The sequence below is a fragment of the Gopherus flavomarginatus genome, chromosome 12 (assembly GCF_025201925.1).
Source record: "Gopherus flavomarginatus isolate rGopFla2 chromosome 12, rGopFla2.mat.asm, whole genome shotgun sequence".
Taxonomy (NCBI): Eukaryota; Metazoa; Chordata; order Testudines; family Testudinidae; genus Gopherus; species Gopherus flavomarginatus.
Window position 1 is genome coordinate 29,243,613 of NC_066628.1, and position 24,002 is coordinate 29,267,614.

The following is a 24,002-nucleotide window of genomic DNA, read 5'->3' on the forward strand; positions in this document are numbered from 1 at the left end:
TTACTGTGGAATGCATATCCAGAGAGGTTAGACTACTATACTTGAGCTGAAAGCTAGCTCAACAGCAAAAAACAAAGCTTGATTAAAAACCTACGAAGACAACCAAAAACCATGAACCTGAGAGGACAAAGTTTTATCATGCTCTCAAATATGCATCTCACCGAATCACCCACTGAATTCCCACTCCTAGGGATGTGGCTTTATAGCTGTCCCAGCTATTCATTAATGCAGTGGTCCCCAAATTGCAAGGTGCATCCCTCCATTGGGGGCGGAGAGGGGATCGAAAAAGTAGCAGTCCCTCCCCCCCCCGCCATACTTCCAGCCCTGCTCTGCCCCCAGCCTTGCTCCTCCCACAACCCAGATCCACCCCCAGTCCCAGCCCCACCTCATTTCCTCTCCAACCCCAGCTCAGCTCTGCCTCCAGCTCAAGCTCTACAGCTGAGGAAGCCTTGGCTGTGTAGTAATGGGGGTGGGGGGAGGGGAACAGAGATTCCATTAATGGTAAGGGGAACACAACTAGAAACATTTGCACACCACTGCGTTAATGTCATGCTGGTGCAGGGGGGACCTTGCTGACTCTCACTGTTTGACCACGTGTGTGCTACTGTGCTGCATTAAGATTTAGGTCAGACAGAAATGAACTCTAGAACTGACACCCCAAAACAGCCTTAGTGCGCGTGCGCGCGCACACACACACACACACACACACACCTCTCACCAGTTTCTCTGCTGCAAAGTAATAAAGCACCATTTAGTTAAGATAGGCAGCTGAATGAGGTGTGTTTTTGAAGGGCTGGGAGGGGGGCTGTGTCACACCCATGTTAAGGTTGCCCAACGCTTCCCATTACAAGCTATTTCAGTTGCTTTTAACTTTGCCAAACCAACCATTCAGGCTGAAGTTCCCCATGCTAGATGTCTGCCTCAGACCAAATTTTGTCAAGTTTCAGACAAAACGGTGCCACTGTTTCTCAGAATCCCCAAAATTAGGACAAGAACAAGCTCGCCTGGAAGCAAGAAGCTCTTCTGGTGGCTAGACCCACTGCAAGAGAAAGGATGATCAGTGTTGCTTGCTACCTGCTTTTTTGCAGGTTTCTTCTCAGTCACAGGGTTCCGCAGAAAATATAGGAACACCACTTCACTCTGACAGGTTTCAGAGTAGCAGTCGTGTTAGTCTGCATCTGCAAAAAGAACAGGAGTACTTGTGGCACCTTAGAGCCCAACTTTACTCTGAAACACAGAGGACAGGAAGCACCTTACCTCAGAGATGATGGGATCCCTTATGTATTAGGTACCAAAAGCACATGGAAGCATTTACCAAAAGTCTGCTGGTACCAGAAAAATAGCTGCAGAAACAACTGCAGTCACAGGTGCTTCTTTAGTGGTGGTTGTGCAGAATAAGCTTCCTTGCTAGCTCCTATCAGCGAAATAACTGGGTGGATCCTTCAACTACTAGAAGCAATTGGAGAATTCAGACAGAAAGGTCTGTAGCTACAGGATCATCATAACTACCTGCCAGGGAAGATAATGGAGCAAGTAATTAAAGAAATCATCTGCAAACACTTGGAAGGTGGTAAGGTGATAGGGAATAGCCAGCATGGATTTGTAAAGAACAAATCGTGTCAAACTAATCTGATAGCATTCTTTGATAGGATAACAAGCCTTGTGGATAAGGGAGAAGCGGTGGATGTGATATACCTAGACTTTAGTAAGGCATTTGATACGGTCTTGCATGATATTCTTATAGATAAACTAGGAAAGTACAAATTAGATGGGGCTACTATAAGGTGGGTGCATAACTGGCTGGATAACCGTACTCAGTAGTTATTAATGGCTCCCAATCCTGCTGGAAAGGTGTAACAAGTAGGGTTCCGCAGGGGTCTGTTTTGGGACTGGCTCTGTTCAGTATCTTCATCAACGATTTAGATGTTGGCATAGAAAGTACGCTTATTAAGTTTGCGGACGATACCAAACTGGGAGGGATTGCAACTGCTTTGGAGGACAGGGTCAAAATTCAAAATGATCTGAACAAATTGGAGAAATGGTCTGAGGTAAACAGGATGAAGTTCAATAAAGATAAATGCAAAGTGCTCCACTTAGGAAGGAACAATCAATCAGTTTCACACATACAGAATGGGAAGAGACTGTCTAGGAAGGAGTATGGCAGAAAGAGATCTAAGGGTCATAGTGGACCATAAGCTTAATATGAGTCAACAGTGTGATACTGTTGCAAAAAAAGCAAACGTGATTCTGGGATGCATTAACAGGTGTGTTGTAAACAAGACACGAGAAGTCATTCTTCCGCTTTACTCTGCGCTGGTTAGGCCTCAACTGGAGTATTGTGTCCAGTTCTGGGCACCACATTTCAAGAAAGATGTGGAGAAATTGGAGAGGGTCCAGAGAAGAGCAACAAGAATGATTAAAGGTCTTAAGAACATGACCTATGAAGGAAGGCTGAAGGAATTGGGTTTGTTTAGTTTGGAAAAGAAGACTGAGAGGGGACATGATAGCAGTTTTCAAGGATCTAAAAGGGTGTCATCAGGAGGAGGGAGAAAACTTGTTCACCTTAGCCTCCAATGATAGAACAAGAAGCAATGGGCTTAAACTGCAGCAAGGGAGATTTAGGTTGGACATTAGCAGAAAGTTCCTAACTGTCAGGGTAGTTAAACACTGGAATAGATTGCCTACGGAAGTTGTGGAATCTCCATCTCTGGAGATATTTAAGAGTAGGTTAGATAAATGTCTATTAAGGATGGTCTAGACAGTATTTGGTTCTGCCATGAGGGCAAGGGACTGGACTCGATGACCTCTCGAGGTCCCTTCCAGTCCTAGAGTCTATGAGTCTACATCTGCTGGAAAAAGTGAGAGGTACACCCGAGTATCTGGACTGGTTCAGAAAATCCAAGAATTGGTTTTTTTACTATTTATAGTTCTCCATTTCATCTTCTCTTAGATGGTTCACATCTTTTAACACCAGTTATCAGGGGAATGTTAGGAAGCTGGAAACCAGCTAGAGGTTGTATACTGAAATGCTTGGCATTTGCTGCTCTTGTCATTTTAGAAGCAAACTCAGTTTCTTCTCCATCCTACCACTCCCATCTGAAGCCAGTTCAGATTATATACCCTTGTATGGCTTCATGCATTTGTAAAGTGACCATTTATCAAGCCTAGTCACCATTTTCAACAGAATACCATAAGCTTGCGGTAAGGTTCTCAAATTTAGAATGCCAGCAAAAAGTGCAACTTATGCTTTCATATTTTAACACAAACAGAATCCTGGAGCTAAAAAAACAAGTGTAGGAGAGGCTTGAGCATTTCTCACAGAATCCTAGCATTCCATATGAGGAATCTCTTCATTTCAGAGTCACCAGTCTGAAACAGATTGGCACACTCACCCATTTCCATAAAGGGCAGCAGCAAAGTACAAGAAGTTTTGTCACATTCCTTAAACTCAAGCAGCTTCTACAGTCCTCACCTGAGGCCCACATTTCCTATTTCAGTGTGTATTTACATTTTAGGGTGCTATTACATTAGTATAATTACTACCATTTCTCAGCAAGAGTGATGTTGATGTTGGGGCAGTGTGTTTATAACACTGGTAGCTACCGAAGACAGGACTCAAGACATATTGCCTACCATTTCTGATTAGTACTTAAGTGTTGGTAGCAACAGTGTTTTGGCACCATTGCCAGAAAACAGATACTGGTTTTCCTAAACTAGACAAACCCAGAGAGTCTACCACCACTATGGTCCCCCATTAACCACTGGCATTTTTAACCAACTGGGGGATGCTATAAATGGATATACAAGACAAATAAAGCTTGCTCCTGAGAGTGGTCAGTTAACAATCCAAGGGAACTGAACTAAAAATTCCAATCAGCACTAGAGATCCCCAGGTCCCTTCTGAATATTTACTTTCCTAAGCATGACCTACCTACCTGCAGGCAAAACTGTGTCCAGTATGCAATGGAAGGTAGAATTAGAAGAACTCCATAGCTGCCGTTACAAATCTTATCCACTGAATCATCCTATCCTACCTAAACCAGTGATGACATCATATATCCAAATATCACACAAAACCGTAGATTTTAAATAGGTAGGCAACAGAAGGAGAGACAGGCTGGTTAGAACTTCATAAGCAAATCAACCTTCCATGGTCTTTTCCTCGGCAGCACACTAGCTTTTTGGGCAAGGGGAAGGCTGAAGTTTGCCCATGCTGGGAAAAGCCATTGGCAGTTCTCAAAGTATCAAACAACTCTTGAGATTTCTCTGATTGGATGTTTCTCTCTCTAGAATCTTAAGGGGCTCTTGTAATGACAAAGTCATTTGGTGCCAAAGACACCACTTTGTGAGGTGATGAGAGGTCTTTTGGTGGCAAGGCAGGTCACTGGTGTTGCTTAGCTCCCAGATCTGGCTCCTCCTATCTGAAATAGGTGGTCTGGCTAGAGAAGATGATGGGTAAAGTGACCTCTCTTGAGCATAGAGATTGAATCATAACTGATTGAGATATCAGACCCCCATAAGCACAGTAAGCCCACAGCAGCATAAGGTAGGGATATAGTACAATAGCTTGATATTGGCCAGTCCAATAGCATTCCTGTCAGGGTGGATTTTCAGTCCCGTATGTCAGGCATCTGTGGCACCATAGAGAATAGAGTTCCCTGTTTGAGGATTGAAAGAACACATGCAATGGAGAGACTGACTTCCTCTCTGGGCAGTGCATTCTCAGTACAGATAAATACCTGTGCGCCAGTGACTGTCCCGGTTCACTTAGAGGCACACTGTCTGCTACAGATCTCAATGCAGAGAGGTGCAACCCCAGCTCTGGGACTGGTGTCAGAAAAGTATTACTCTGTGCTGTAGGCTGCCCTTCTGCACCAGCCTTTGGCACCATGCAGGGCTTGGTGGATTTGCATCCAGAGGCTTTTCATGATCAAAAAACTTTGACACTATACAGAGTTCCATTCGAAGTCTCAGCCCTCTGTTTAGAGTGGTCCCCCTTACTCCCAGATTCTGGTAGTAAAGGTGTTTATGTCCTGTTTGGTGCCAATGTCTGAAGCCATGTGGTCTGCTTTGCCACCAGGGGCATATGTGCTGGTGCCAGGTCTTTCTTTTGCAGTCTTTTCTGCTGTGGTCTGGTCTTTGGGGGTCACTGGTCTGCTAGATTGAGCACTGGATAAAGTTGGGTTTTCTGCTGTTGAGTGGCAGGTGTTAAAGTCTCTTCAGTTCTTGAGGAGACTAATAGATTGCCCCAAGAGGAGGAAGCTTTAGCTGCATGGTTTGTGCATACCCAAAGAGAAATATAGACATAATCATCAATTTGTTATATGGGACTGTTCTAAACAAGAGAGGAATTAGTCCATTTTGTCCATCTTTTGAGGGACTGGAAGGACCTGAAACCTGCAGATCTCAAATCCACCATTTTGAGGAGTCCGGGGGTAATGGGGTGTGTGAGGGGAGAGGGGTGTCTGGCAGCCAATATTCAGTTCAGACAGGCAGGCATTACATCAGCAGAGCAGAGAAGTTCTGAAAATTTCAGAGGCACTGAGAGATTTAGTTGGAGCTAAGAACTACCAGGTCAGACACTTGCCAGTTTGTCTTACTGACACAGGCAATAGAGGGAACTTCAGAAACACAGGTAAGTTCTTCCAATGGTTAAATGAACATTACAGTAAAAATCTGCACCTTATTTCCAGATTGATCTTGTCTAGCTTCAGATTCCAACTACCAGATCTTGTTATGATTAAAGAGCTATCAGAGATCTCCTTGTCACGCAGGTACTTTTAGATCATCAAGTCACCTCTTAACCTTCTCTCAGAAAAGTTAGAGATGGAGCTTCTAAAGTCTCATATAAAGATATGTTTTCCAGACCTCAAGTCAAGCTCTGTCCTAAACATGCTTTCCAATTTTGACATTTTTGATATGTGGACCAGAACTAGAAAGTATTCCAGTAATTAAATTACCAGTGCCATATACAGAGACCATACCACCTCACTTCTACTACTTTGTATTCCCCTGCTTATACAGAGGATCATATTGACCTTCTTAACTCCAGCATTGCATTGGAAGCACATGTGCAAATGGTTATCTGCTATGACCCCTAAGTCCTGTTCAGTATGATTGCAATTCCAAGATCCAGTTCATCTTGCAAGTGTCACCTACATTCATTGTTCCCAGATGCATGACTCTGTACTTGATTGTATTAAGACACACCTTGTTTAAATGTGCCCATTTCAAGTCAGCCTGTAGAACTAATCTACCTCATTATTAATACTGCAACCATGTGTCATCTGCAAGTTTAATAGTAATGATTTTATATTTTCTTCCAGATCATTAATAAAGATACTGAATAGCAATAAACCAAGAACCTGTGGCACTGCACCAAGAATATCCTCACCGAATGATGATTCCATCTACAGTTACTTTTTGAAATTTACTAGTTAGCCAGTTTTTAAATCCATTTAATGTAAGCTATATATTGATTGTGTATAGTGCTATACTGGAGAGGCTCCCACTGAACTTCAGTGGCAGCTGCTGGGTTGTCCGCTCCTGCTAGGAAGCAAGACATGGGAGCTTCCAGTCATCAAAAGCAGGGCAAAGGGTTTATTCTTGCTTTGGGGGACATTGTCCTAAAGCTGTCCTCCTCATAGAGGGAGCTTTTGTTTTATAAAACAATAGTCATTTGAACACTGCTGGCCCTTACCCACTTTTCAATGAGAGGGTGAAGGGTAGCCCTACATTTGGAATGTACCATCTCCCACCCTGGGAAAACCCAATCCTTCTCCAGCTTCTCACACATTACTTTATAGGCTAGAAAATATTAGACTTTTTGCTTCTGGTTGATAGGCAGGGATCCAGTCTGTGAAGCTTTGGGTGCCCTAGGGTAACCTACAAGCACATGTGTCCTGGAACAAACATTTGTGGTAGTGTCCAAACTATCCTTCACAGACATGTTACCTATAATGAGTTAATTGGTAATCAAATTGGAGATAGGAAAGCTAATATAAACAAGCCCTTAGGAGAAATGTTTTGAAATTAAGTAAATCACCTGGCTGGTAAGTTAAAAGACATGGAGCTGTGACTGACAGGGAAAGTTATAAATTAGCTAGAAGGACCTTCAAATGTTAACTCACTCAGGGGAGGCCAGAAACGAAGTCCAACCTAAACTATTAGCTAGCTGAAGAGAGATGAGAAAGTAAAGAACCAGCCAGTTTCTTCAAACACTTATTTGCTTTTGTGGGTTCTCACTTTTTTGTTCTTAAAATGTCCAAACAATATCCCCTTGCACTATATGCCACCAAAAATATAGGATATATTACCTTTTTTTAAAAAAAGGTCTTCGTTTGAGTGAATTTTAAAGTTGAACCTGCCAAGTAGGTAACTGATCCTTTATTGTAGTTATTCAGTTAGCCTCTACACTTTGAATAGTTACAGTATGGTTTAACATTATCAGAATATTAATGATCTATAAATTAGAGATTCACTTGTTCGATTTATGGTGTGTGTGTGTGTGTGTTTTTAAGATATTATGCTTATTGAGTGGTAAATGCTATTTAACACTTTCAGTAAGTTGATAGTGGGACAAAGTTCAAGTGCACCATTTTATGAACGAGTCAACATCTCTATACCAGACTAGATTAGTTTTTATATTATGTGTTGCTAATTGTTACAAGCAGCTAAGAGATAAACATGAAGAGTAGAGTAATCTATCCTGGCAATAATAGAGAAGTTCCTTGTACTATCACTAATATGATAAAAAACAGCCAACTTATTATTTTGTTTACTTACGTGCAAAGAATTGATTGGTCCTCACGGTCTGCAAAACAAAAAAAGAATATAGATTGTGATTTTGCTCTGATATTTTGTTGTAATTGCAAGCTACAAAGTTACATTAAAAAGGACATCCAGAAACTTGAACTTTTCATAATTCAGCAATTAAAAAAAATCAATTATGTTTGATGGTATGGTCTTTAAGTAGCATCCTGAAGTTATTTAATTTTGGGGTGGGAGGGGAATGTTTTTCAGCTCCTTGTTTATGTTTATAAAGGGTCTTTTCAGTGAGGAGAGAGAGACTAGTCAGGGAAACAATTAAATGGTCTATACAGAAAGTGCTGGACACTGCAGATTAAACTAAACTAAATACTCTATGCAAAATTATCTTCATTTTAGTAATTGAGATTTTTTTTTTTTAACTATACAGTAGAGAAAATGAAACTAGTTGAAACTTTTAGTGTTTTATGTTCCCTACACAGTTTCCCAGATTCACTGGCCACAAACAAGATTTTAAGTACTTGGAAACAGCAAGAACATCTGCAGCCAATATGACAATTCCCAGCTATAGCTTTTTCCTGTGAACATGCAAGCTCATAACTGCTGTTTTAATTCAGTGAGTTGCCAACAGGATGCCTAGCAAGATATAGAACAGACGTGAACTGTGCAACGTGATATTGCTCAGCATACAATATACACTACTGTGCATTGAAAAGAATGCCTGAAGGACATGCACTATTAACTGTGAATGGTTCTCTTGTAAGTTACAGCATCTTTACATACTCCATTTCAATATATGGTCCTTATACTTTATATGAAGTGTTTTTCAGATGAGCTGTTAAAGATTTTTTCTGGTCTTTCAGTTAGTTAAAGAATCCCCACCCCCACCCCAACTTTTTCAGTAAGCTCAGCATCTCCTCATGCCTCTGAGCCCCCGGGCCCCCCTCGTGCGCGCGCACACACACACATACACACACACACACACACACCCTTCTCTCAAACTGGTTCTACAGCTATCCGCATAATGATCACTGAATAACTGGTAGTCATCTACTGCAAACTCATGAGGGAATTTCAGTAGAATTATTTTTATGAGTAATTGTTAAGGTTAAGATTATCATGGACAGGTCACAGGCAATAAACAAAATTTTCCAGTGGCTTTACTAAAAATAACTGGGGAGTAGGGGGTGTCACGCATGAGTGAATGACAGCTAGAACAGCTCCAGCTGCAGCCACAGGGGTGTGTGCACAGCTGCCACCTCAGTCAGTGCCATAAGGCAGGAGCATATGGCTCCATCTGCGGCCTTAGGGGACAGTGCACAGCTCCAGCCACAGCAGAAGGGGAGTGGCTGGTACACAGTCCTGGCTCCTGACCCAGCTGTGGGGCAGGGGAGCAGAGCCCCAGCGCCAGCCACAAGGGGCACAGTCCTGCAGCCCCATTTGCAGGGCAGGGGTGTACAGTCCCAGCTGAAGCCAAAGAAGTCACAGAGGTCTGGTAAAGTCACAGAATCCGTGACTGCTGTGACCTCCATGACTCAATTATATCCTTAGTAATAACAGTGAATTCCACTGCAAACAAGTCAACCTTATTTTGTTTGAACGTAAGGTTCAAGACTAAGGGTTATTCCCCTGATCCTTCCAGAATAAGACCAATACCATGTTTCAAGGGTCCTCATTATAAGGTCCCTGTTCTGTCCTTAAAAAAAAAAAAAAAAAAAAAAAAAGTCAAGTGATATTCTTTAAACCTTTGAGATCTTTATGAATTGCTGGCCATGCATGACACACTAAGTAGGAGGACCCAGAAAAATGCATCAAATAGCAACAGATAACTGATATTCTCTCTAGGGAGAGCAGTTCTGGACTTGAAGCACTAAAGGTGAACAGGCAGGAGGACAATTATGTTGCTGTGAAATGTGTGATTCCTCCCTTCCTGCCATCCCTCCTCCCCACCTTCCCCTAGGATCCAATGATTTCACTTAGTGGATTTGAAGTCTAGACATAGGCTATTTTTTTAAAAATTGGATAACAGTATAACTCAACTGTGTCTTATCTGCTGTAAGAAGCAAAGTAAAATTTTGTTGGGTTTGGATAGTCTTGGCCAAGGACTTTTAGGACTGGACTCCAAGATACTATGAAGTATAGAGAAATATGAAATAAAAACCCTAGTCACCTACCCAAATCATATAAATTAATTTTATAAAGCTTTCATGTACCAGCTAGTACCGTTACTAGTACTGAAGCAGAATAGCCAGCTGTCTCCTCTAAAGAAAAAGAGACTCGATCAGAAGGGAGCAGTTGACCTGTTTTCTCTGTTACTCAACTAGGACATACACAAGAATCCAAAAGGGTCCTTGGAATTTTTTCTATGACAGCCTGCCCACCTGACACCCCACTGCCCAAAAGACAAGGAAAAAAGATGATTGTATATTTGAGTTATGGATTTAGTGCCTTCAGACCCTTCCTGCAATAAAACGTTACTCAAATTTAGGAAGCCCAGATGTACATTGCCAGTCATTGGGGTAAGAGACCCATTTCAAAACTGTAATTAGAAGATCCGTAATACACAGGGCTATCTGCAAAAGACTACTAAGAGATAATCTAAAAATCTATTGTTTAGCTTTCATATCTAATTTTCCATGAGACAAAAGATGATGAAACAGCCCCTAAACTGCTTTTGGAAAGAGTTGGACAAGGTACCTGAACCAATCAGCAGTTTTAGCAGACCTACTTGCATATGTCAGTCAAGGTTTACTGGATTGGGAGGCTACTACGCAGGCTGCGAGACTCTGCAAATTGCTGTCCCCTACCTAAAGAAGGTGAAACCAAAGCCCAACCAGGGACACTTGCCCTTGATTTAAAGCTAAGTGACTCCTTAAGGTTGAAAAGTAAAAACAAGCACAAGGCTAATCTGATTGAACTTGACTGCTTGTCTGCTATATACTGAGAGTGGTTTGTACATTAAAGTATTATCTGCAATTATAGAGGCATGTGGCTTTTCTTGGCACTGCATGAAGAGTTACATTTATACCCACATGCTGCATCTCTGCATATAGGGAAAATGTTCAAACCCCTAAATCAGGATGTGGATTTTCCAGTGTGTGGGGTGGGTTAGAAATGCAGTAAATCACTAGATGTCTACACAAAATAAAACTGATATCCCCAGTGAAACTAATGAAAGAACTTTGAAGTCTTTAAGCTCTGAAGTCTGAGTTTTGACAATACAAGACAAAAAAATAGAACTAAACTGAAGATGTGAAAACACTACTTGGAAATAGCTGCCTGATTTACTTCAGACTTCCCAAAAAAATAGCATATAGCATGCATGCAACATTTCATGCATCAGGACGATTTTTAATTTTTGTCCAGGGGTGGTGAAAAGTGGGCTTAAAAAGTGGTCTTAAAACTGCAGAGTGGTACCACAATGTATAGCAGCTGTTGGTTGTCCTAAACCAGCTCTCTTCTGACTTCCGTTCTATGCCTCAAGACCCATTCTTTTGCTTCACTGCTTGCAAAAGTAGAAGCCTGTACATAGTACAAAGGCTTCTTAAAGCAAACACCTCCCACACCGAGTACGAGGATGGTTGTAAAGACACAGCTTCAATTTAAAATCCTGAAATGCTCCTGGTTGAAAAACACATGGATTTAAAGAGCTTTTCAGGTGCTAAACCCAGTATTTAGTCTCTCTTGTATTTATTTCTTTGCTATCCCCATTGAACAATTCCAGCAGAAGGGGATCAAGCAGTGACAACTTGTTTGCAAGAATAATTCTGATGTACTGTTTGTAGCAGGCTGGGATGGGAGATATCGTTCTCTAATTCTAGCCATATTCAGTGTACCAGGAGCACACATTAAAGTGAAGGCAGAATATTAGGTATTAAGATCAGATGCACAAAAACAGATACATAGCATGGCCCTTCTTCCAATCATTCCTCATGGGCCCAAACAGGACCTGTATTACCCACCAAGGAACATGACCTTTACCAAGTGACCATGTGAGACACTTTGAAATTACAGGCCCAATCCTGCAGACACTTGCAAAGTTTGGTGATTGTGGATCTACTTGTATTGAGTTGGCCAGATATGCGCTTGCAGGCCTGGGACTCAATTGCCTTTGGTAGAAAGAAAGAATCACTAAACATACTGGAAGTGCTCCTGCACCCATTGTGACTAGCCCTTATATTTTCAGTGCTCTGGCTACATGGATGATCCATGGAGAAATAAGATATGCAGGAACAGTTACAGATCAGAAGAGGTCTCTGCACAGACTGGTATGTTAATTAGTAGAAGCATAAGAATGGTCACACAGAGTGATATCACTGGTCCATCTAGCCCAGTATCTTGTCTTCTGACAGTGGCCAGTGCCAGATGCTTCAGAGGGAATAAACAGAAAAGGGTACTTTCAAGTGATGCACATCCCCTGTAGTCCAGTCCCCGTTTCTAGCACTCAGAAGTTTAGGGACATCTGGAGCATGGGGTTGGATCCCTGACCATCTTGGCTGACAGCCATATCCTCCATTAATTTACCTAAATTCTTTTTTAATCCAGTTCAAACCCAGTTTTGGCCTTTACAACATCACCTGGCAACAAGTTCCACAGGTTGACTGTACACTGCATGAAGTACGTCCTTTGTTTGTTTTAAACCATCTGACTGTTCATTTCACTGGGTGACCTCTGCTTCATTTGTTATGTGAAGGGGGAAATAACACTTCCCTATTCACTTTCTCTAGACCACTCATGATTTCATAGACCTCTATCCCCACCCATCCTTTTTCTAAACTGAACAGTCCTAGTTTTTTTAATCTTTCCTATCATGGAAGCTGTAATATACCCCTAATAATTTTTGTTGCCCTTCTTTGCACTTTTTCTAATTCCAGTATATCTTTTGGTGCCCAACACTTATCTTTTTTGACTGCTGCTCCATAGGGAGTGGATGTTTTCAAAAGAAACATCCACAATGACTTCAAGATCTCCTTCTTGAGTGGGAACAGCTAATTTAGATCCCATAATCCCAACTATCCATACAAAATTCTGTTTTCCAATGTGCATCACTTTGCACTTAACACTGAATTTCATCTGCCATTTTGGCACCTAGTCACCCAGTTTAGTGAGATCCCTTTAACTCTTTGCAGTCAACTTTGGACTTAACTATCTTGAGTATATTTATTGCCTGCAAATTTTGCCCTCTCACTAATTTACCCCTTTTTCCAAATCATTTATGAATATGTTGAATAGCATAGGCCCCAGTACAGATCCTTGGAGGACACAGCTATTTATCAGTCTCCATTCTGAAAACTAAGCATTTATTCCTACCTTTTGTTTTCTGTCTTTTAAACCGTTACTGATCCATGAGAAGACCTTCCCTCTTATCTCATGACTCTTTGCTTTGCTTAAGAGCTTTTGGTGAGGGATGCTATCAAAGACTTTCTGAAAATCCAAGTACACTATATCCACATGCATCTGACGAAGTGGGTATTCACCCACAAAAGCTCATGCTCCAAAACATCTGTTAGTCTATAAGGTGCCACAGGATTCTTTGCTGCTTTTATATATCCACTGAATCACCCCATCCACATATTTGTTGACTCCCTCAAAGAATCCCAATAGATTGGAAAGGCATGACATCATGTTACAAAAGCCACATAGATGAATATAATGGGGAAGAGTCAATGTGTCTGATAATTATGTTCTTTACCATCACATCAACCAATTTGCCAGGCACTGAAGTTAGGCTTACCAGCCTGTAGTTGCCAGGCTCACCACTGGAGCTGCATTACATTAGCTATCCTCCAGTTATCTGGTACAGAAGCGGATGTCAGCAATAGGTTACATACCACAGTTAATAGTTCTGCAATTTCATATTTTCATTCCTTCACAATTATTGGATGAAAATCATCTGGTTCTGGTGACTTAGTTTAATTTATCAATTTACAACCCCCCCCAATACCTCTTCTATTGATACCTCAATCTGGGACAGTTCCTCAGATGTGTCACCTAAAAATAATGGTTCAGATGTGGGGGATCTCCCCTATATCTTCTGCAATGAAGACCCGTACAAAGACTTCATTTAGCTTCTTCTCAATGGCTTTGTCTTCCTTAAATGCTCCATCAGCACCTCATTCCTCCAGTGGCCTGGCCTCACTGACTCTTGGGAAGCTTTATGCTCCTTTCTATTTTCCTCATTAAGATTGGACTTCCAATTTCTAATATGATGCCTTTTTGCCTCTAACCATTTCTTTTTACTCTGCTGTTTACCCATGCTGACTATTTTTGGTTCTCTTATGTTTGGAGGGAGCGGGGCATACATTTAAAAATACCATCCTAAAGGCTCAGCTTAAATGTTTTCTCCATGCAGTCTGCAGGCATTTCACCCTTGTGACTGATCCTTTGAATTTCTGTTTAACTAGCTTCTTCATTTTTGTATAGTTCCCCTTTTTGAATAAATGCTACTGGGGGGGGGTTATTTGGCATTCCCTCTCCCCATGAGGATGTTACATTTAATTACATTATGGTCACTATTACTGAGCAGTTCAGCTATATTCACCTCCTGCACCAGACCTTGTGTTCCATTTAGAACTAAAAATCAAGAATTGCCTCTCCCCTTGTGGATTCCAGGACAAGCTGCTCCAAGAAGCAGTCATTAGAACATAGAATGGCTGAAGGCCAGAATTTCTAATGAACTACTTCTGTTCCTCATTCAAAGTACAGTTCAGTAATCTTTAAAGTTAACTGCCCTCTCAAAAGGTTGTGGAAAAAAAGTGTCCAGATACCAACAAACTACCATGTACCACCACAACTAGCTAAACGAGAAATTCCTGTAACCATTTTAAATGCATCCCATTTTAGATTAGTCTCAAATAAATATCACAATGATGATATGAGGCATGTTACTATTTTTTCCTCCATTTGAATAAATCAATACAGCTATTCTTTAATAAGCTTTCAACAAGGCAGTGGTTTCTATTACACAGAAAAAGACATATTGCAAGTGTTCTGAGTACCTTAGCCACAGGCAGAAGTCAAATGCTACAATTTAGCAATACTTTTTGATGACTTTTATGGAAGGCAGAGATGCGAGGTATTAAATATTTATAAGACAGTTTGAATGTCTGCACAGAGTAGAATGCTTATAGCTAAAGATCTTCCTCTTTTTCTAGTGAAAACTGATACTAGTCCTACTCATGCTGCTGTCACCAACAAGAGTAACAACTTTAGGGAAAGCAACCAGACATGAATTGGCGTTATAGCCATTTCGATGCAGAATTGAAAAGAGGTAGCTGTGCTGCCAAGAAATAAAAAGTTACATATCCCATAAGAAATAGGAATTTTTACAATTGTGAGCACACTGTCACAGATACTCTAGAATTTCATTAGTTTGTACTGACAACTAAAAGATTAAGTTTCTGAAATTTACAAGCTTCCCACAATGGCTAGACAAAGACTTGTGTATTTTCTGTGATTTCAGTAGCTAAATCCATGTGCCAAAACAAGACTAACAAAGAAGAGACACCACTAAAATCTGAATCTAAATTAGTGTTTACATTACTGAAAATACCCCAGAAAACTAAAATTTGAAGCACAATATAGAAGATTGCATTTGCACTTCACTGTTGTAGATATGCCACAAAACGCTGCAAAACAGCTGCAAGCTTCCAGCTGGAGCTTTTGAGTACGTGACTTGCTAAACATTTGTATTACAATTCTAGAACTCTGAAATCAAGTAAAATGATCCTACAGCTACATTTTCCCTTTAAAATGAGAAAAATTGACAATTTCAAAATTTAATTTTGGTAAGTCTGATAAATCCCTACTGCATGTTAAAAGCAGTGGTAGTTGGAAATCAGCACTACAGATCTCAGTCTTTTTAGACAAGGATCTACAAACACATACCTGTAAGTATTAGAATAGATTTTCATAATCTACAAGGAGGATTGTAAAACCTTACCATTCGGTCAGAAGTTGATGTTTTACAATCCTTGTAGATTTTCATAATTTAATTTTAATACTGAACGTTCAAATGACATTCCAGTGCAGTTAGTCTCTTGTAGTTGGCTAAGGTGAGAATCCATGTAAAAATTCTTCAGTTTGAAGGAAGACAGTTAGACTTCAGACTGTAAAATATACAATTTGGGGATTCCCTTCCTCCCCCTGTAGGATAGATAAGGTACAACAAATAGTTTCTAAAAATATTTAGGATTATGGTCATTTTTTGCCACTATTTTTTCATCATTTTACAGTTTTCTCTTTCAGAGAGTGTCATAAAGGATTACCATCTTTCAAAATGGCTACCACCTCCCATTGTTCTCAAATCTGATTGACGCCACAGGTTGCCATCAGCTAAACATGCCCTTTTTTAAAGTGTCAATCACTTCCCATGATCCACAACTAAGCTTCTTTCAAAGAAGATGGCAGCCCACTATGCAGTCAGGAGACACTAGCCACTTTTGCTAGGGCAGCTTTTGGCTTAAAGCTCATGCAAATGGAAGCTATTTTGAAATGGCAATTCTTTGCGGTATTCCAAGACAGACTATTCGTCAGCTTTGTTACCTAGTTAATGGGAATGGAGCAACCACTAACCCTAAAAATGTATCTTCCGTTGTAGCCTATAACTACAGCTTCATTGTATGAGAAGTTTGAACTATTTTGTTACTGAAATTATACATGGTTTGATGCCTAGTTGTTTGTAAAGTGCAGTGTGACTTTTCCCCTTCCCGATTCTTGGTTAGGATACACAAAGAATAAAAAGAATCCTCAGTTTATTCTGGTTACTACTTCTACACCAGAGGCCCTCTGTTGGGCAAACAAAAAACACAAAAACTGACTCCTTGCTGGCTAACTCTCTACTTAAAGACAGCAAGGGAGTGGTACAGGTTAACCGTAAGGTAAAGCAAAAAGAAAATCCAGGCTGGGCAGGGACAAGGCTAACATTGCATGGAGAGAATTTAACTGCTGGCCCATCAGGAGTAGCCAACTGAGCCCAACTCCTTTTCCACACAAGGAGTTAACAAAATTTTCCTGTAACACACTAGTAAGATTTATCTAGTTAAGAAGTCTCTTTGTAGAATTCCTCCGTTTATTCCAGGACAGAGAGAGTTCTCCCTCCTCCAGTTCTGCATTCAAACAGTCCCCTATAGGAGACTCCGAACATCTGTTTTTAATAGCAACTGTTCACGTTACAAATTTCAAGAAATGCAGTAAGATTTTTATCTGCCAATTTCATGCTTTCAGTTAGTTCATCTTAGTATTGGAAGAAATGTTTATTTAAGAGAGTTATGACCACAGTAATGCCTGATTCAGCACCATAGCAGTCATTAGAAACTATAGTACTTGGTTTCATGTGGTATGACTGGTATTTTAGAAAAGCATCCTGTAGATGGATTCACATGCTTTTCAGAATGGCATGGTTTACCAGAGGTGGTTTTTACAGGTTTTTTTTTTCCTCACCACCCTAGGGAAGAACGGGGGGGGGGGGGGGGGGGGGGGGGGGGGGGGGGGGGGGGGGGAGGGCACAACACACCACCATTGTTTAGTCCAGTTTAAGGTATTTTGCTATTTTAAAAAAAACTGTTTCATTAATGCACATCATATTACGCTTAGTTTTAGTTACATAAATTTGGAGATTTATTTGTACAACCCCAAATTAAATATAAAACCACAGTGGGTGTAACATGAATATGTAATTATAATATTGACCACCAGAGTATCTATACATTTTAGTTCAGTATTTTCTCAAGGAAGTTTTATAGGTCATGACTCATTTCAGTTTTCGAAGTCAAAACCATATGAAAATAAAGCACATTGTTGCAGGCTTGAAGCATTATGCAATCAGAGGCATGCAGAGTTGCAGATGACCAATTCGCATCCATTTGGCCATACGCATTCTGTAGCAAGAGACCAACTTCGATGTAGAGGATAGACCAAGCCTATGCCTCCGTTTTGAATGGATGTATCCAAAGTTTGAAAAGATGGAAAGAGTCACTGAAGTTCGGCCTTGTGAATACACTCAATCCTGACATAATGTGATTTTTAACACATGTCCAGGCAAGCTGAATGTTCCATCATCATGTCCCACCAAGAATTTGGAGGTTTACAGATCCTTGGCATTCTTTTTACCAGGCTCCAGTGTGATGGCAATTACAAAAATGCTTTTCTAAATCTACAACACGTTTCATTAAAGCACTTGGGGGTAGGGTCTTGTCCAAGTAGACTAAGCCAATGTGATGCACATCCATACATAACCAAAAGTGTCATCTTGTTCCAAATCACTTCATCTTTTTCTTACTGTGTCTGTCAGGTAAGCTCACCACCACCACACAGTTCATTTGCTAATGTCTTGGCTTCTCTTGCCAGTGTAGCACAGTACTTTCCAGTCTTCTATTTGCCTCCAATATCAACTGCTGATATATAAGCCACCGTTTTCCTTATCTGCTACACTTAGCCATTATTGGCTCATTCTGCATATTACTCCAGCCAACTCATTAATGTAATTGCTTGTCCATGTAATTCTTCGTGTGCTTCCCACCCTCAAGACATCAGGAGTTGCATCTAACAGTTCCCCACTACCTGCTTTCAACTGGGTGTTTTATAGCCTGGCCTTAAGCAGCTGAGCATCCAACAGAAAAGGGAGTATTACAGCCATTAAAAAAAAAATCTGCAATTTTCAAGTCTTGTTTCACTTCTAGAATTGTTTCTCTTACAAACATAACCATCTGAGGTTGAAAAAAACTGATACTTCCCTCCTTGTCTGTGGCCAGCCTGGATCTCACATTCTTGATGTATTTGGCAATGGCAATGCAGTATCATCAGTACCTTCATCCTCAGAGTCCGATTCTAATACTCTCATATGTTTAGCTAGTCAGTTGTTTCAGTGGTCTGTTCTTCCCGCTGCATTCTGCAAAATGTTTCTTTATACGGTCTGCCTTTCTACTCACTTTCTTTACTTTTTCTGCACATAAGACTCATCTTCACAAACTTTCTCAAAATAGCCATGAATTGGGACAAACATCTTTGCTCATATTGAAATATTTTTACTTGAGTCCCTGTACTCAAGGAGTTCAGCTGCAGCAGTTGTACTTCAGCCAGCCAGATCAAGGAACAGACTGTCTTAACTATCCAGTCCAATTTACCTCAAACTGGAGCTGAAACATCTCAGTCTGGGAATTCCCCTTCTTTGTTTAGCAATGAAAATTACATGTTGTTTTGTTAGCTAATTTTCATTGCTAAACAAAGAAGGGGAATTCCCAGATTCAGACATTTCAATTCCAGTTTGAGGTTGCCAAGACAATAGCATACTGCTTTAAGTGGAGAGTTTTTTATTATTTAATTTCCTTTAAATTAAAATTGAACAGACCATATTACTGCAAAAATTATCATCCAATTGTTAAGTATTTTTGTTAGCATATTCTAATAAACCAGCAAAATTAGGGAAAATAACTTTAAGCCAGTAGTTACGCATGCCTTGTCCTAAACTAGTTTTTCCCCAAGAAATTGCCAACCTTTCCAACATGACTATATGGTCAAAAACTAGACTTGTAATACTTCAAAACTCTATAACTTGACATTTTGCAAGGAATATCGAGTATGGTGTAATTAAAACATATAGATGCCAATCTCTGTAGAGCTGTGTGACATTTTATACAAGCTGTAAAATGAGCTATTTGAGCTTTTGGCGGATAACCATAATCTTCAGGTTATGTTCAATGCATCCTGTGCTATGCAATGGCAGGATACGACACTGCACAAAAACTTGGCAGCTCTGGCTGAGATAGATACGAATGTTTATGAAACCTGCAAGGGTTACTTAAGTGCATGAGTACTACAAGGTGTCTGGTGTGTGCTTGATGGTGCTAGGGTGCCTGTGTGTTTGAGGGAGTATAGACTGATGATAGACATCTGAGAATGCTGGATGTAGCTGGATGGGGATGCTGGAAGAAAACTACAGGCAGGGTGATCGTGTCCGGGGCTCAAAGGGGATGAGAGGTACTGGTATCAGTACTGGACCCCTGACATCTTTCCTTCTCCTCTCAGCTGGCCCTTCCCTGCAAAAGGGAGCAACAGGAGAGTGGTGAAAAGGCAAGAGAGGCTGCATGGCAGCTAGCAGTGGAAGAACCACAGCAACTCCTGGTGGCACAGCTAAATGCTTAACATCTCAGAGGGTCTGTGGGAATGCAGATAGATAGGGCCCTACCAAATTCGTGGTCCATTTTGGTCAATTTTACGGTCATAGGATTTTAAAAATTGTAAATTTTCATTATTTCAGCTATTTAAATCTGAAATATTATGGTGTTGTAATTATAGAATCATAGAACGGGAAGGGCCCTTGAGAGGTAATCAAGTCCAGTCCCCTGCACTCAAGGTAGGACTAAGCATTATCGAGACCATCCCTGGCAGGTATTTGTCCAACCTGCTCTTAAAAATCCCCAATGATGGAGATTCCACAACCATCTAAGAAATTTATTTCAGTGCTTAACCACTCTTACAGTCAGAAAGTTTTTCCTAATGTCCAAACTAAACTGCCCTTGCTGCAATTAAAGCCCATTGCTTCTTGTCCTATCCTCAGAGACTAAGTAGAACAATTTTTCTCCCTCCTCCTTGTAACAACCTTTTATGTACTTGAAAAAGTATGTCCCTCCTCAAGTCTCCTCTTCTCAGACTAAACAAACCCAATTTTTTCAATCTTCCCTCATAGGCCATGTTTTCTAGACCTTTAAGCATTTTTGTTGCTCTTCTCTGGACTTTCTCCAATTTGTCCACAGCTTTCCTGATATGTGGCACCCAAGACTGGACACAAATATTCCAGTTGAGGCCTAATCAGCTCAAAGTAGAGCAGAAGAATTACTTTGTGTCTTGCTTACAATACTCCTGCTAATAGATCCCAGAATGATGTTTGCTTTTTCTGCAACAGTGTTACACTGTTGACTCACATTTAGCTTGTGATCCACTATGACCCCCAGATCCCTTTCCTCAGTACTCCTTCCTAGGCAGTCATTTCCCATTTTGTATGTGTGCAACAGATTGTTCCTTCCTAAGTGGAGTGCTTTGCATTTGTCCTTACTGAATTTCATCCTATTTGCTTCAGACCATTTTTCCAGTTTGTCTAGATCATTCTGAATTTTAATCCTATCCTCCAAAGCACTTGCAACCCCTCCCACCTTGGTTCCGCAAAACTACTATATCTGTGTCATTATCTAAATCATTGATAAAGATATTGAACAGAACCAGACTCAGAACTGATCCCTGAGGGACCCCACTTGTTATGCCCTTCCAGCATGACTGTGAACCACTGATGATTACTTTCTGGGAAAGATTTTCCCACCAGTTATGCACCCACCTTATGGTAGCTCCATCTAGGTCGTATTTCCCTAGTTTGTTTATGAGAAGGTCATGCAAGACAGTATCAAAAGTCTTACTAAAGTCAAGATATACCACATCTACTGCTCCCTCCACCTTCCACAAGGCTAGTTACCCTGTCAGAGAAAGCTCTCAGGTTGCTTTGACACAATTTGTTCTTGACAAATCCATGCTGACTGTTATCACCATATCTTCTACGTGTTTGCATATTGATTTCTTAATTATTTGCTCCATTATCCCTCCAGGTACAGAAGTTAAGCTGACTGGTCTGTAATTCCCCAGGTTGTCGCTGCCACTGACAGCAGTGCAGAAGGATTGCATGGTATGGTATTGCCACTTTTACTTCTGTGCTGCCGCTGCTGGCAGGGCGCTGCCTTCAGAACAGGGCACCTGGCCAATAGCTACCGTTCTCCAGATACCCAGCTCTGAAGGCAGTGCAGAAGTAAGGGAGGCAATACCCAACCCACCCACCTCACCCCACTCCCCCCACACACACACCCCAAAATAACCTTGCAACCCCCCAGCAACTACCCTTTGGGTCAGGACCCCCAATTTGAGAAACAAACACTGGTCTCCCCTGTATAGTATAGGATAAAAGCACACAGACAGTGTTGGGGGGGGAGGGGCAGAGGCTGACAGGAGACCAGATTTCATGGCCGGTGACACTTTTTATGGCCATGAATTTGGTAAGGCCCTACAGGTAGAGCTGCAAAATGTGTGGGAACCATGCAAGATGTGGTACACTTGTCAGCATGCTACATTTTAGCAGGGTTGCCAAAATAAGAATTAATCTCAGTTTCTCCTGCACAGGCAATAAATCCTTATTGTTAAGCCCTTTGGGGGACTGGTGGCTAATAAAAGGCAAGAATTAGGAAATAATTAGTACTGAATTAAGGATGGATTCTTTTCAGCCCTCAAGAAAGCAAGATAGTCAAAAACTTTACACACCACAACGTGAACCCATAGAGACCTGGTAACAAAATGCAGTAGAGCCTCAGGAGTTATGAACTGACCAATCAACCACACACACACTCGGCCCCCATTTGGAACTGGAAGTATGCAATCAGGCAGAGATACCCTCCCTCCTCCCAAAACAGGAAATACAGTACAGTGTTAAACTTGAATTTTTTTTTAGTTAAAAGAGAAAGCAGCATTTTTCTTTTGCATAGTAAAATTCCAAAGCTGTATAAGTCAACGTTCAGTGGTAAACTTTTGAAAGAGCAGTCATAAGGCTTTCTTCAGAGTTATGAACAACCTCCATTTCTGAAGTGTTCGTAACAGAGTTTCTACTGTGGTAAAAATGAAAAAGAAAGTTCAATAAGCCTAGCTAACAATCAAGTGTTTTCCATTAGCTTTCTTTCTGGATTTGAAGTAAACTGGAAGTTTGTTTCAGCAGAACAGAATTTATATTACTCAGTTCCTGTCTGCAGCAGATTTTTTGGCAATGCTATTGTATGCTGTCTCCCTTCCCACACTAAACAAACGCTTTCTCTTCATTTATTCATTCCTCACATTATGCACCAGTGCCTATTTTCAATTTCCAATAGGCAGCTGGACATCATGTTGCAACAATACAATACACAAAAAGACTTACAAATTCCTCACATTAGGCTTGCCATGCAGCTGGTTCTGTGTAGGCAGATGTGCAAAATAGCTACCAGGGCAGAAAGGATTGTGTGAATCTTGCGATAAACCACAAAATTGATCATGGATCATTTGGGAATTTAATCATAGATTTAGTATGTCTGACAATGGGTGCTTTGCATTCTTTACAGAACATGGAGGGAATGCTGTGTGGCTCCCTCCCAGTCTTTTCAGCCTAACAGCATGTTATGCTGCTTGCTACATAGTGTGGTTTCCATCTGAGAAAGTGAGGCTACCCAAAGGAGAGACTGCTAGAGCTCCTTGTTCATTTAATTTGCAGAAAGGAGTTTGTGCTGTGATTTTAGTTCTCGTCTTCCAAATCCTATGAAAACGCCTTCTTCCCAAAGACAGACTTACAACAGGTATTGAGCATTACTCTACATTTCTAATCACTCAGTGACAGTAGGCCCTAAAACTATAGGTTAATCAAAGGCTGATATGGCCTAAAGTAGTTAGTGGTAGGCATAATTACTCTTTACAGATGAAACTTCTCCCCCATTGAATTAAAGTCAGTCCTATGACATTAATGGTAATTTAATGCTCAACAAAAGATCAAGGAAACAAGTGTAAATATACCAAACGACCCCCACACAACCACAAAGGACCTTGGCAGGCGCTAACACACTTCCCTCCCCATACACATACCCAAAATACCAGGCCACTTATTTTTCTGAGCAACCTGAGACATCGCTTTGAAAATTTAGCTTTAACCCACTGAACTAACTGCCATATGAAAAATACAACAGTGACCACAAATAAGGCATAGCTAGGATAAACCAGCAGTAAATTTTGGGACGAGGAAGAAGAAGAAATTGAGTTATAGATTAATACGAATGCTAGGGAACATCTCCAAACTGGTGCTACTATCTCAAGATTAGGCCAGTCCTCCATTTCCAACTAAAATGAAAGAAAGAAAAAATGCACTGAAGTCAAAGTGCAAAAAATTGCTCAGAGTCAGCAATTAGATGTGTTCTGTAAGTTTTCCTTATCTTAAATGAGAATGAAGTCCCAACCCCAACTTTTGTTTCTTCACTTATTTCATTTTTCTGCAGCATAGCTGGCCCTGCATGTTGTATAAAAACTGGGGCTGAGCATTTCAAAGCTGCCAACAGGATTTAGAAGCACTATTCCCAATGAACTGAGCATCTAAGTAGCTCCGAAAATCTCAGCCTAGATTTTTAGCTATAAACTGTTTAGTCAGACTAGTTCTTTCACCACATCTATCTATGTGATTCTGTTGATGT

General features: G+C 40.8%; 1 protein-coding gene across 4 annotated transcripts in view; it reads right to left on the minus strand.

Moving 5' to 3' along the window:
* Positions 1 to 24,002, minus strand: part of MYH10 (myosin heavy chain 10) — a 148,454-nt gene that overhangs the window by 88,893 nt on the left and 35,559 nt on the right. For all 4 annotated transcript variants that reach the window (XM_050919218.1, XM_050919217.1, XM_050919216.1 and 1 more), the window contains exon 4: positions 7,786 to 7,813. In XM_050919218.1, coding sequence (XP_050775175.1) covers positions 7,786 to 7,813 — 28 coding nt within the window. The remainder of the gene's footprint in view (positions 1 to 7,785; positions 7,814 to 24,002) is intronic.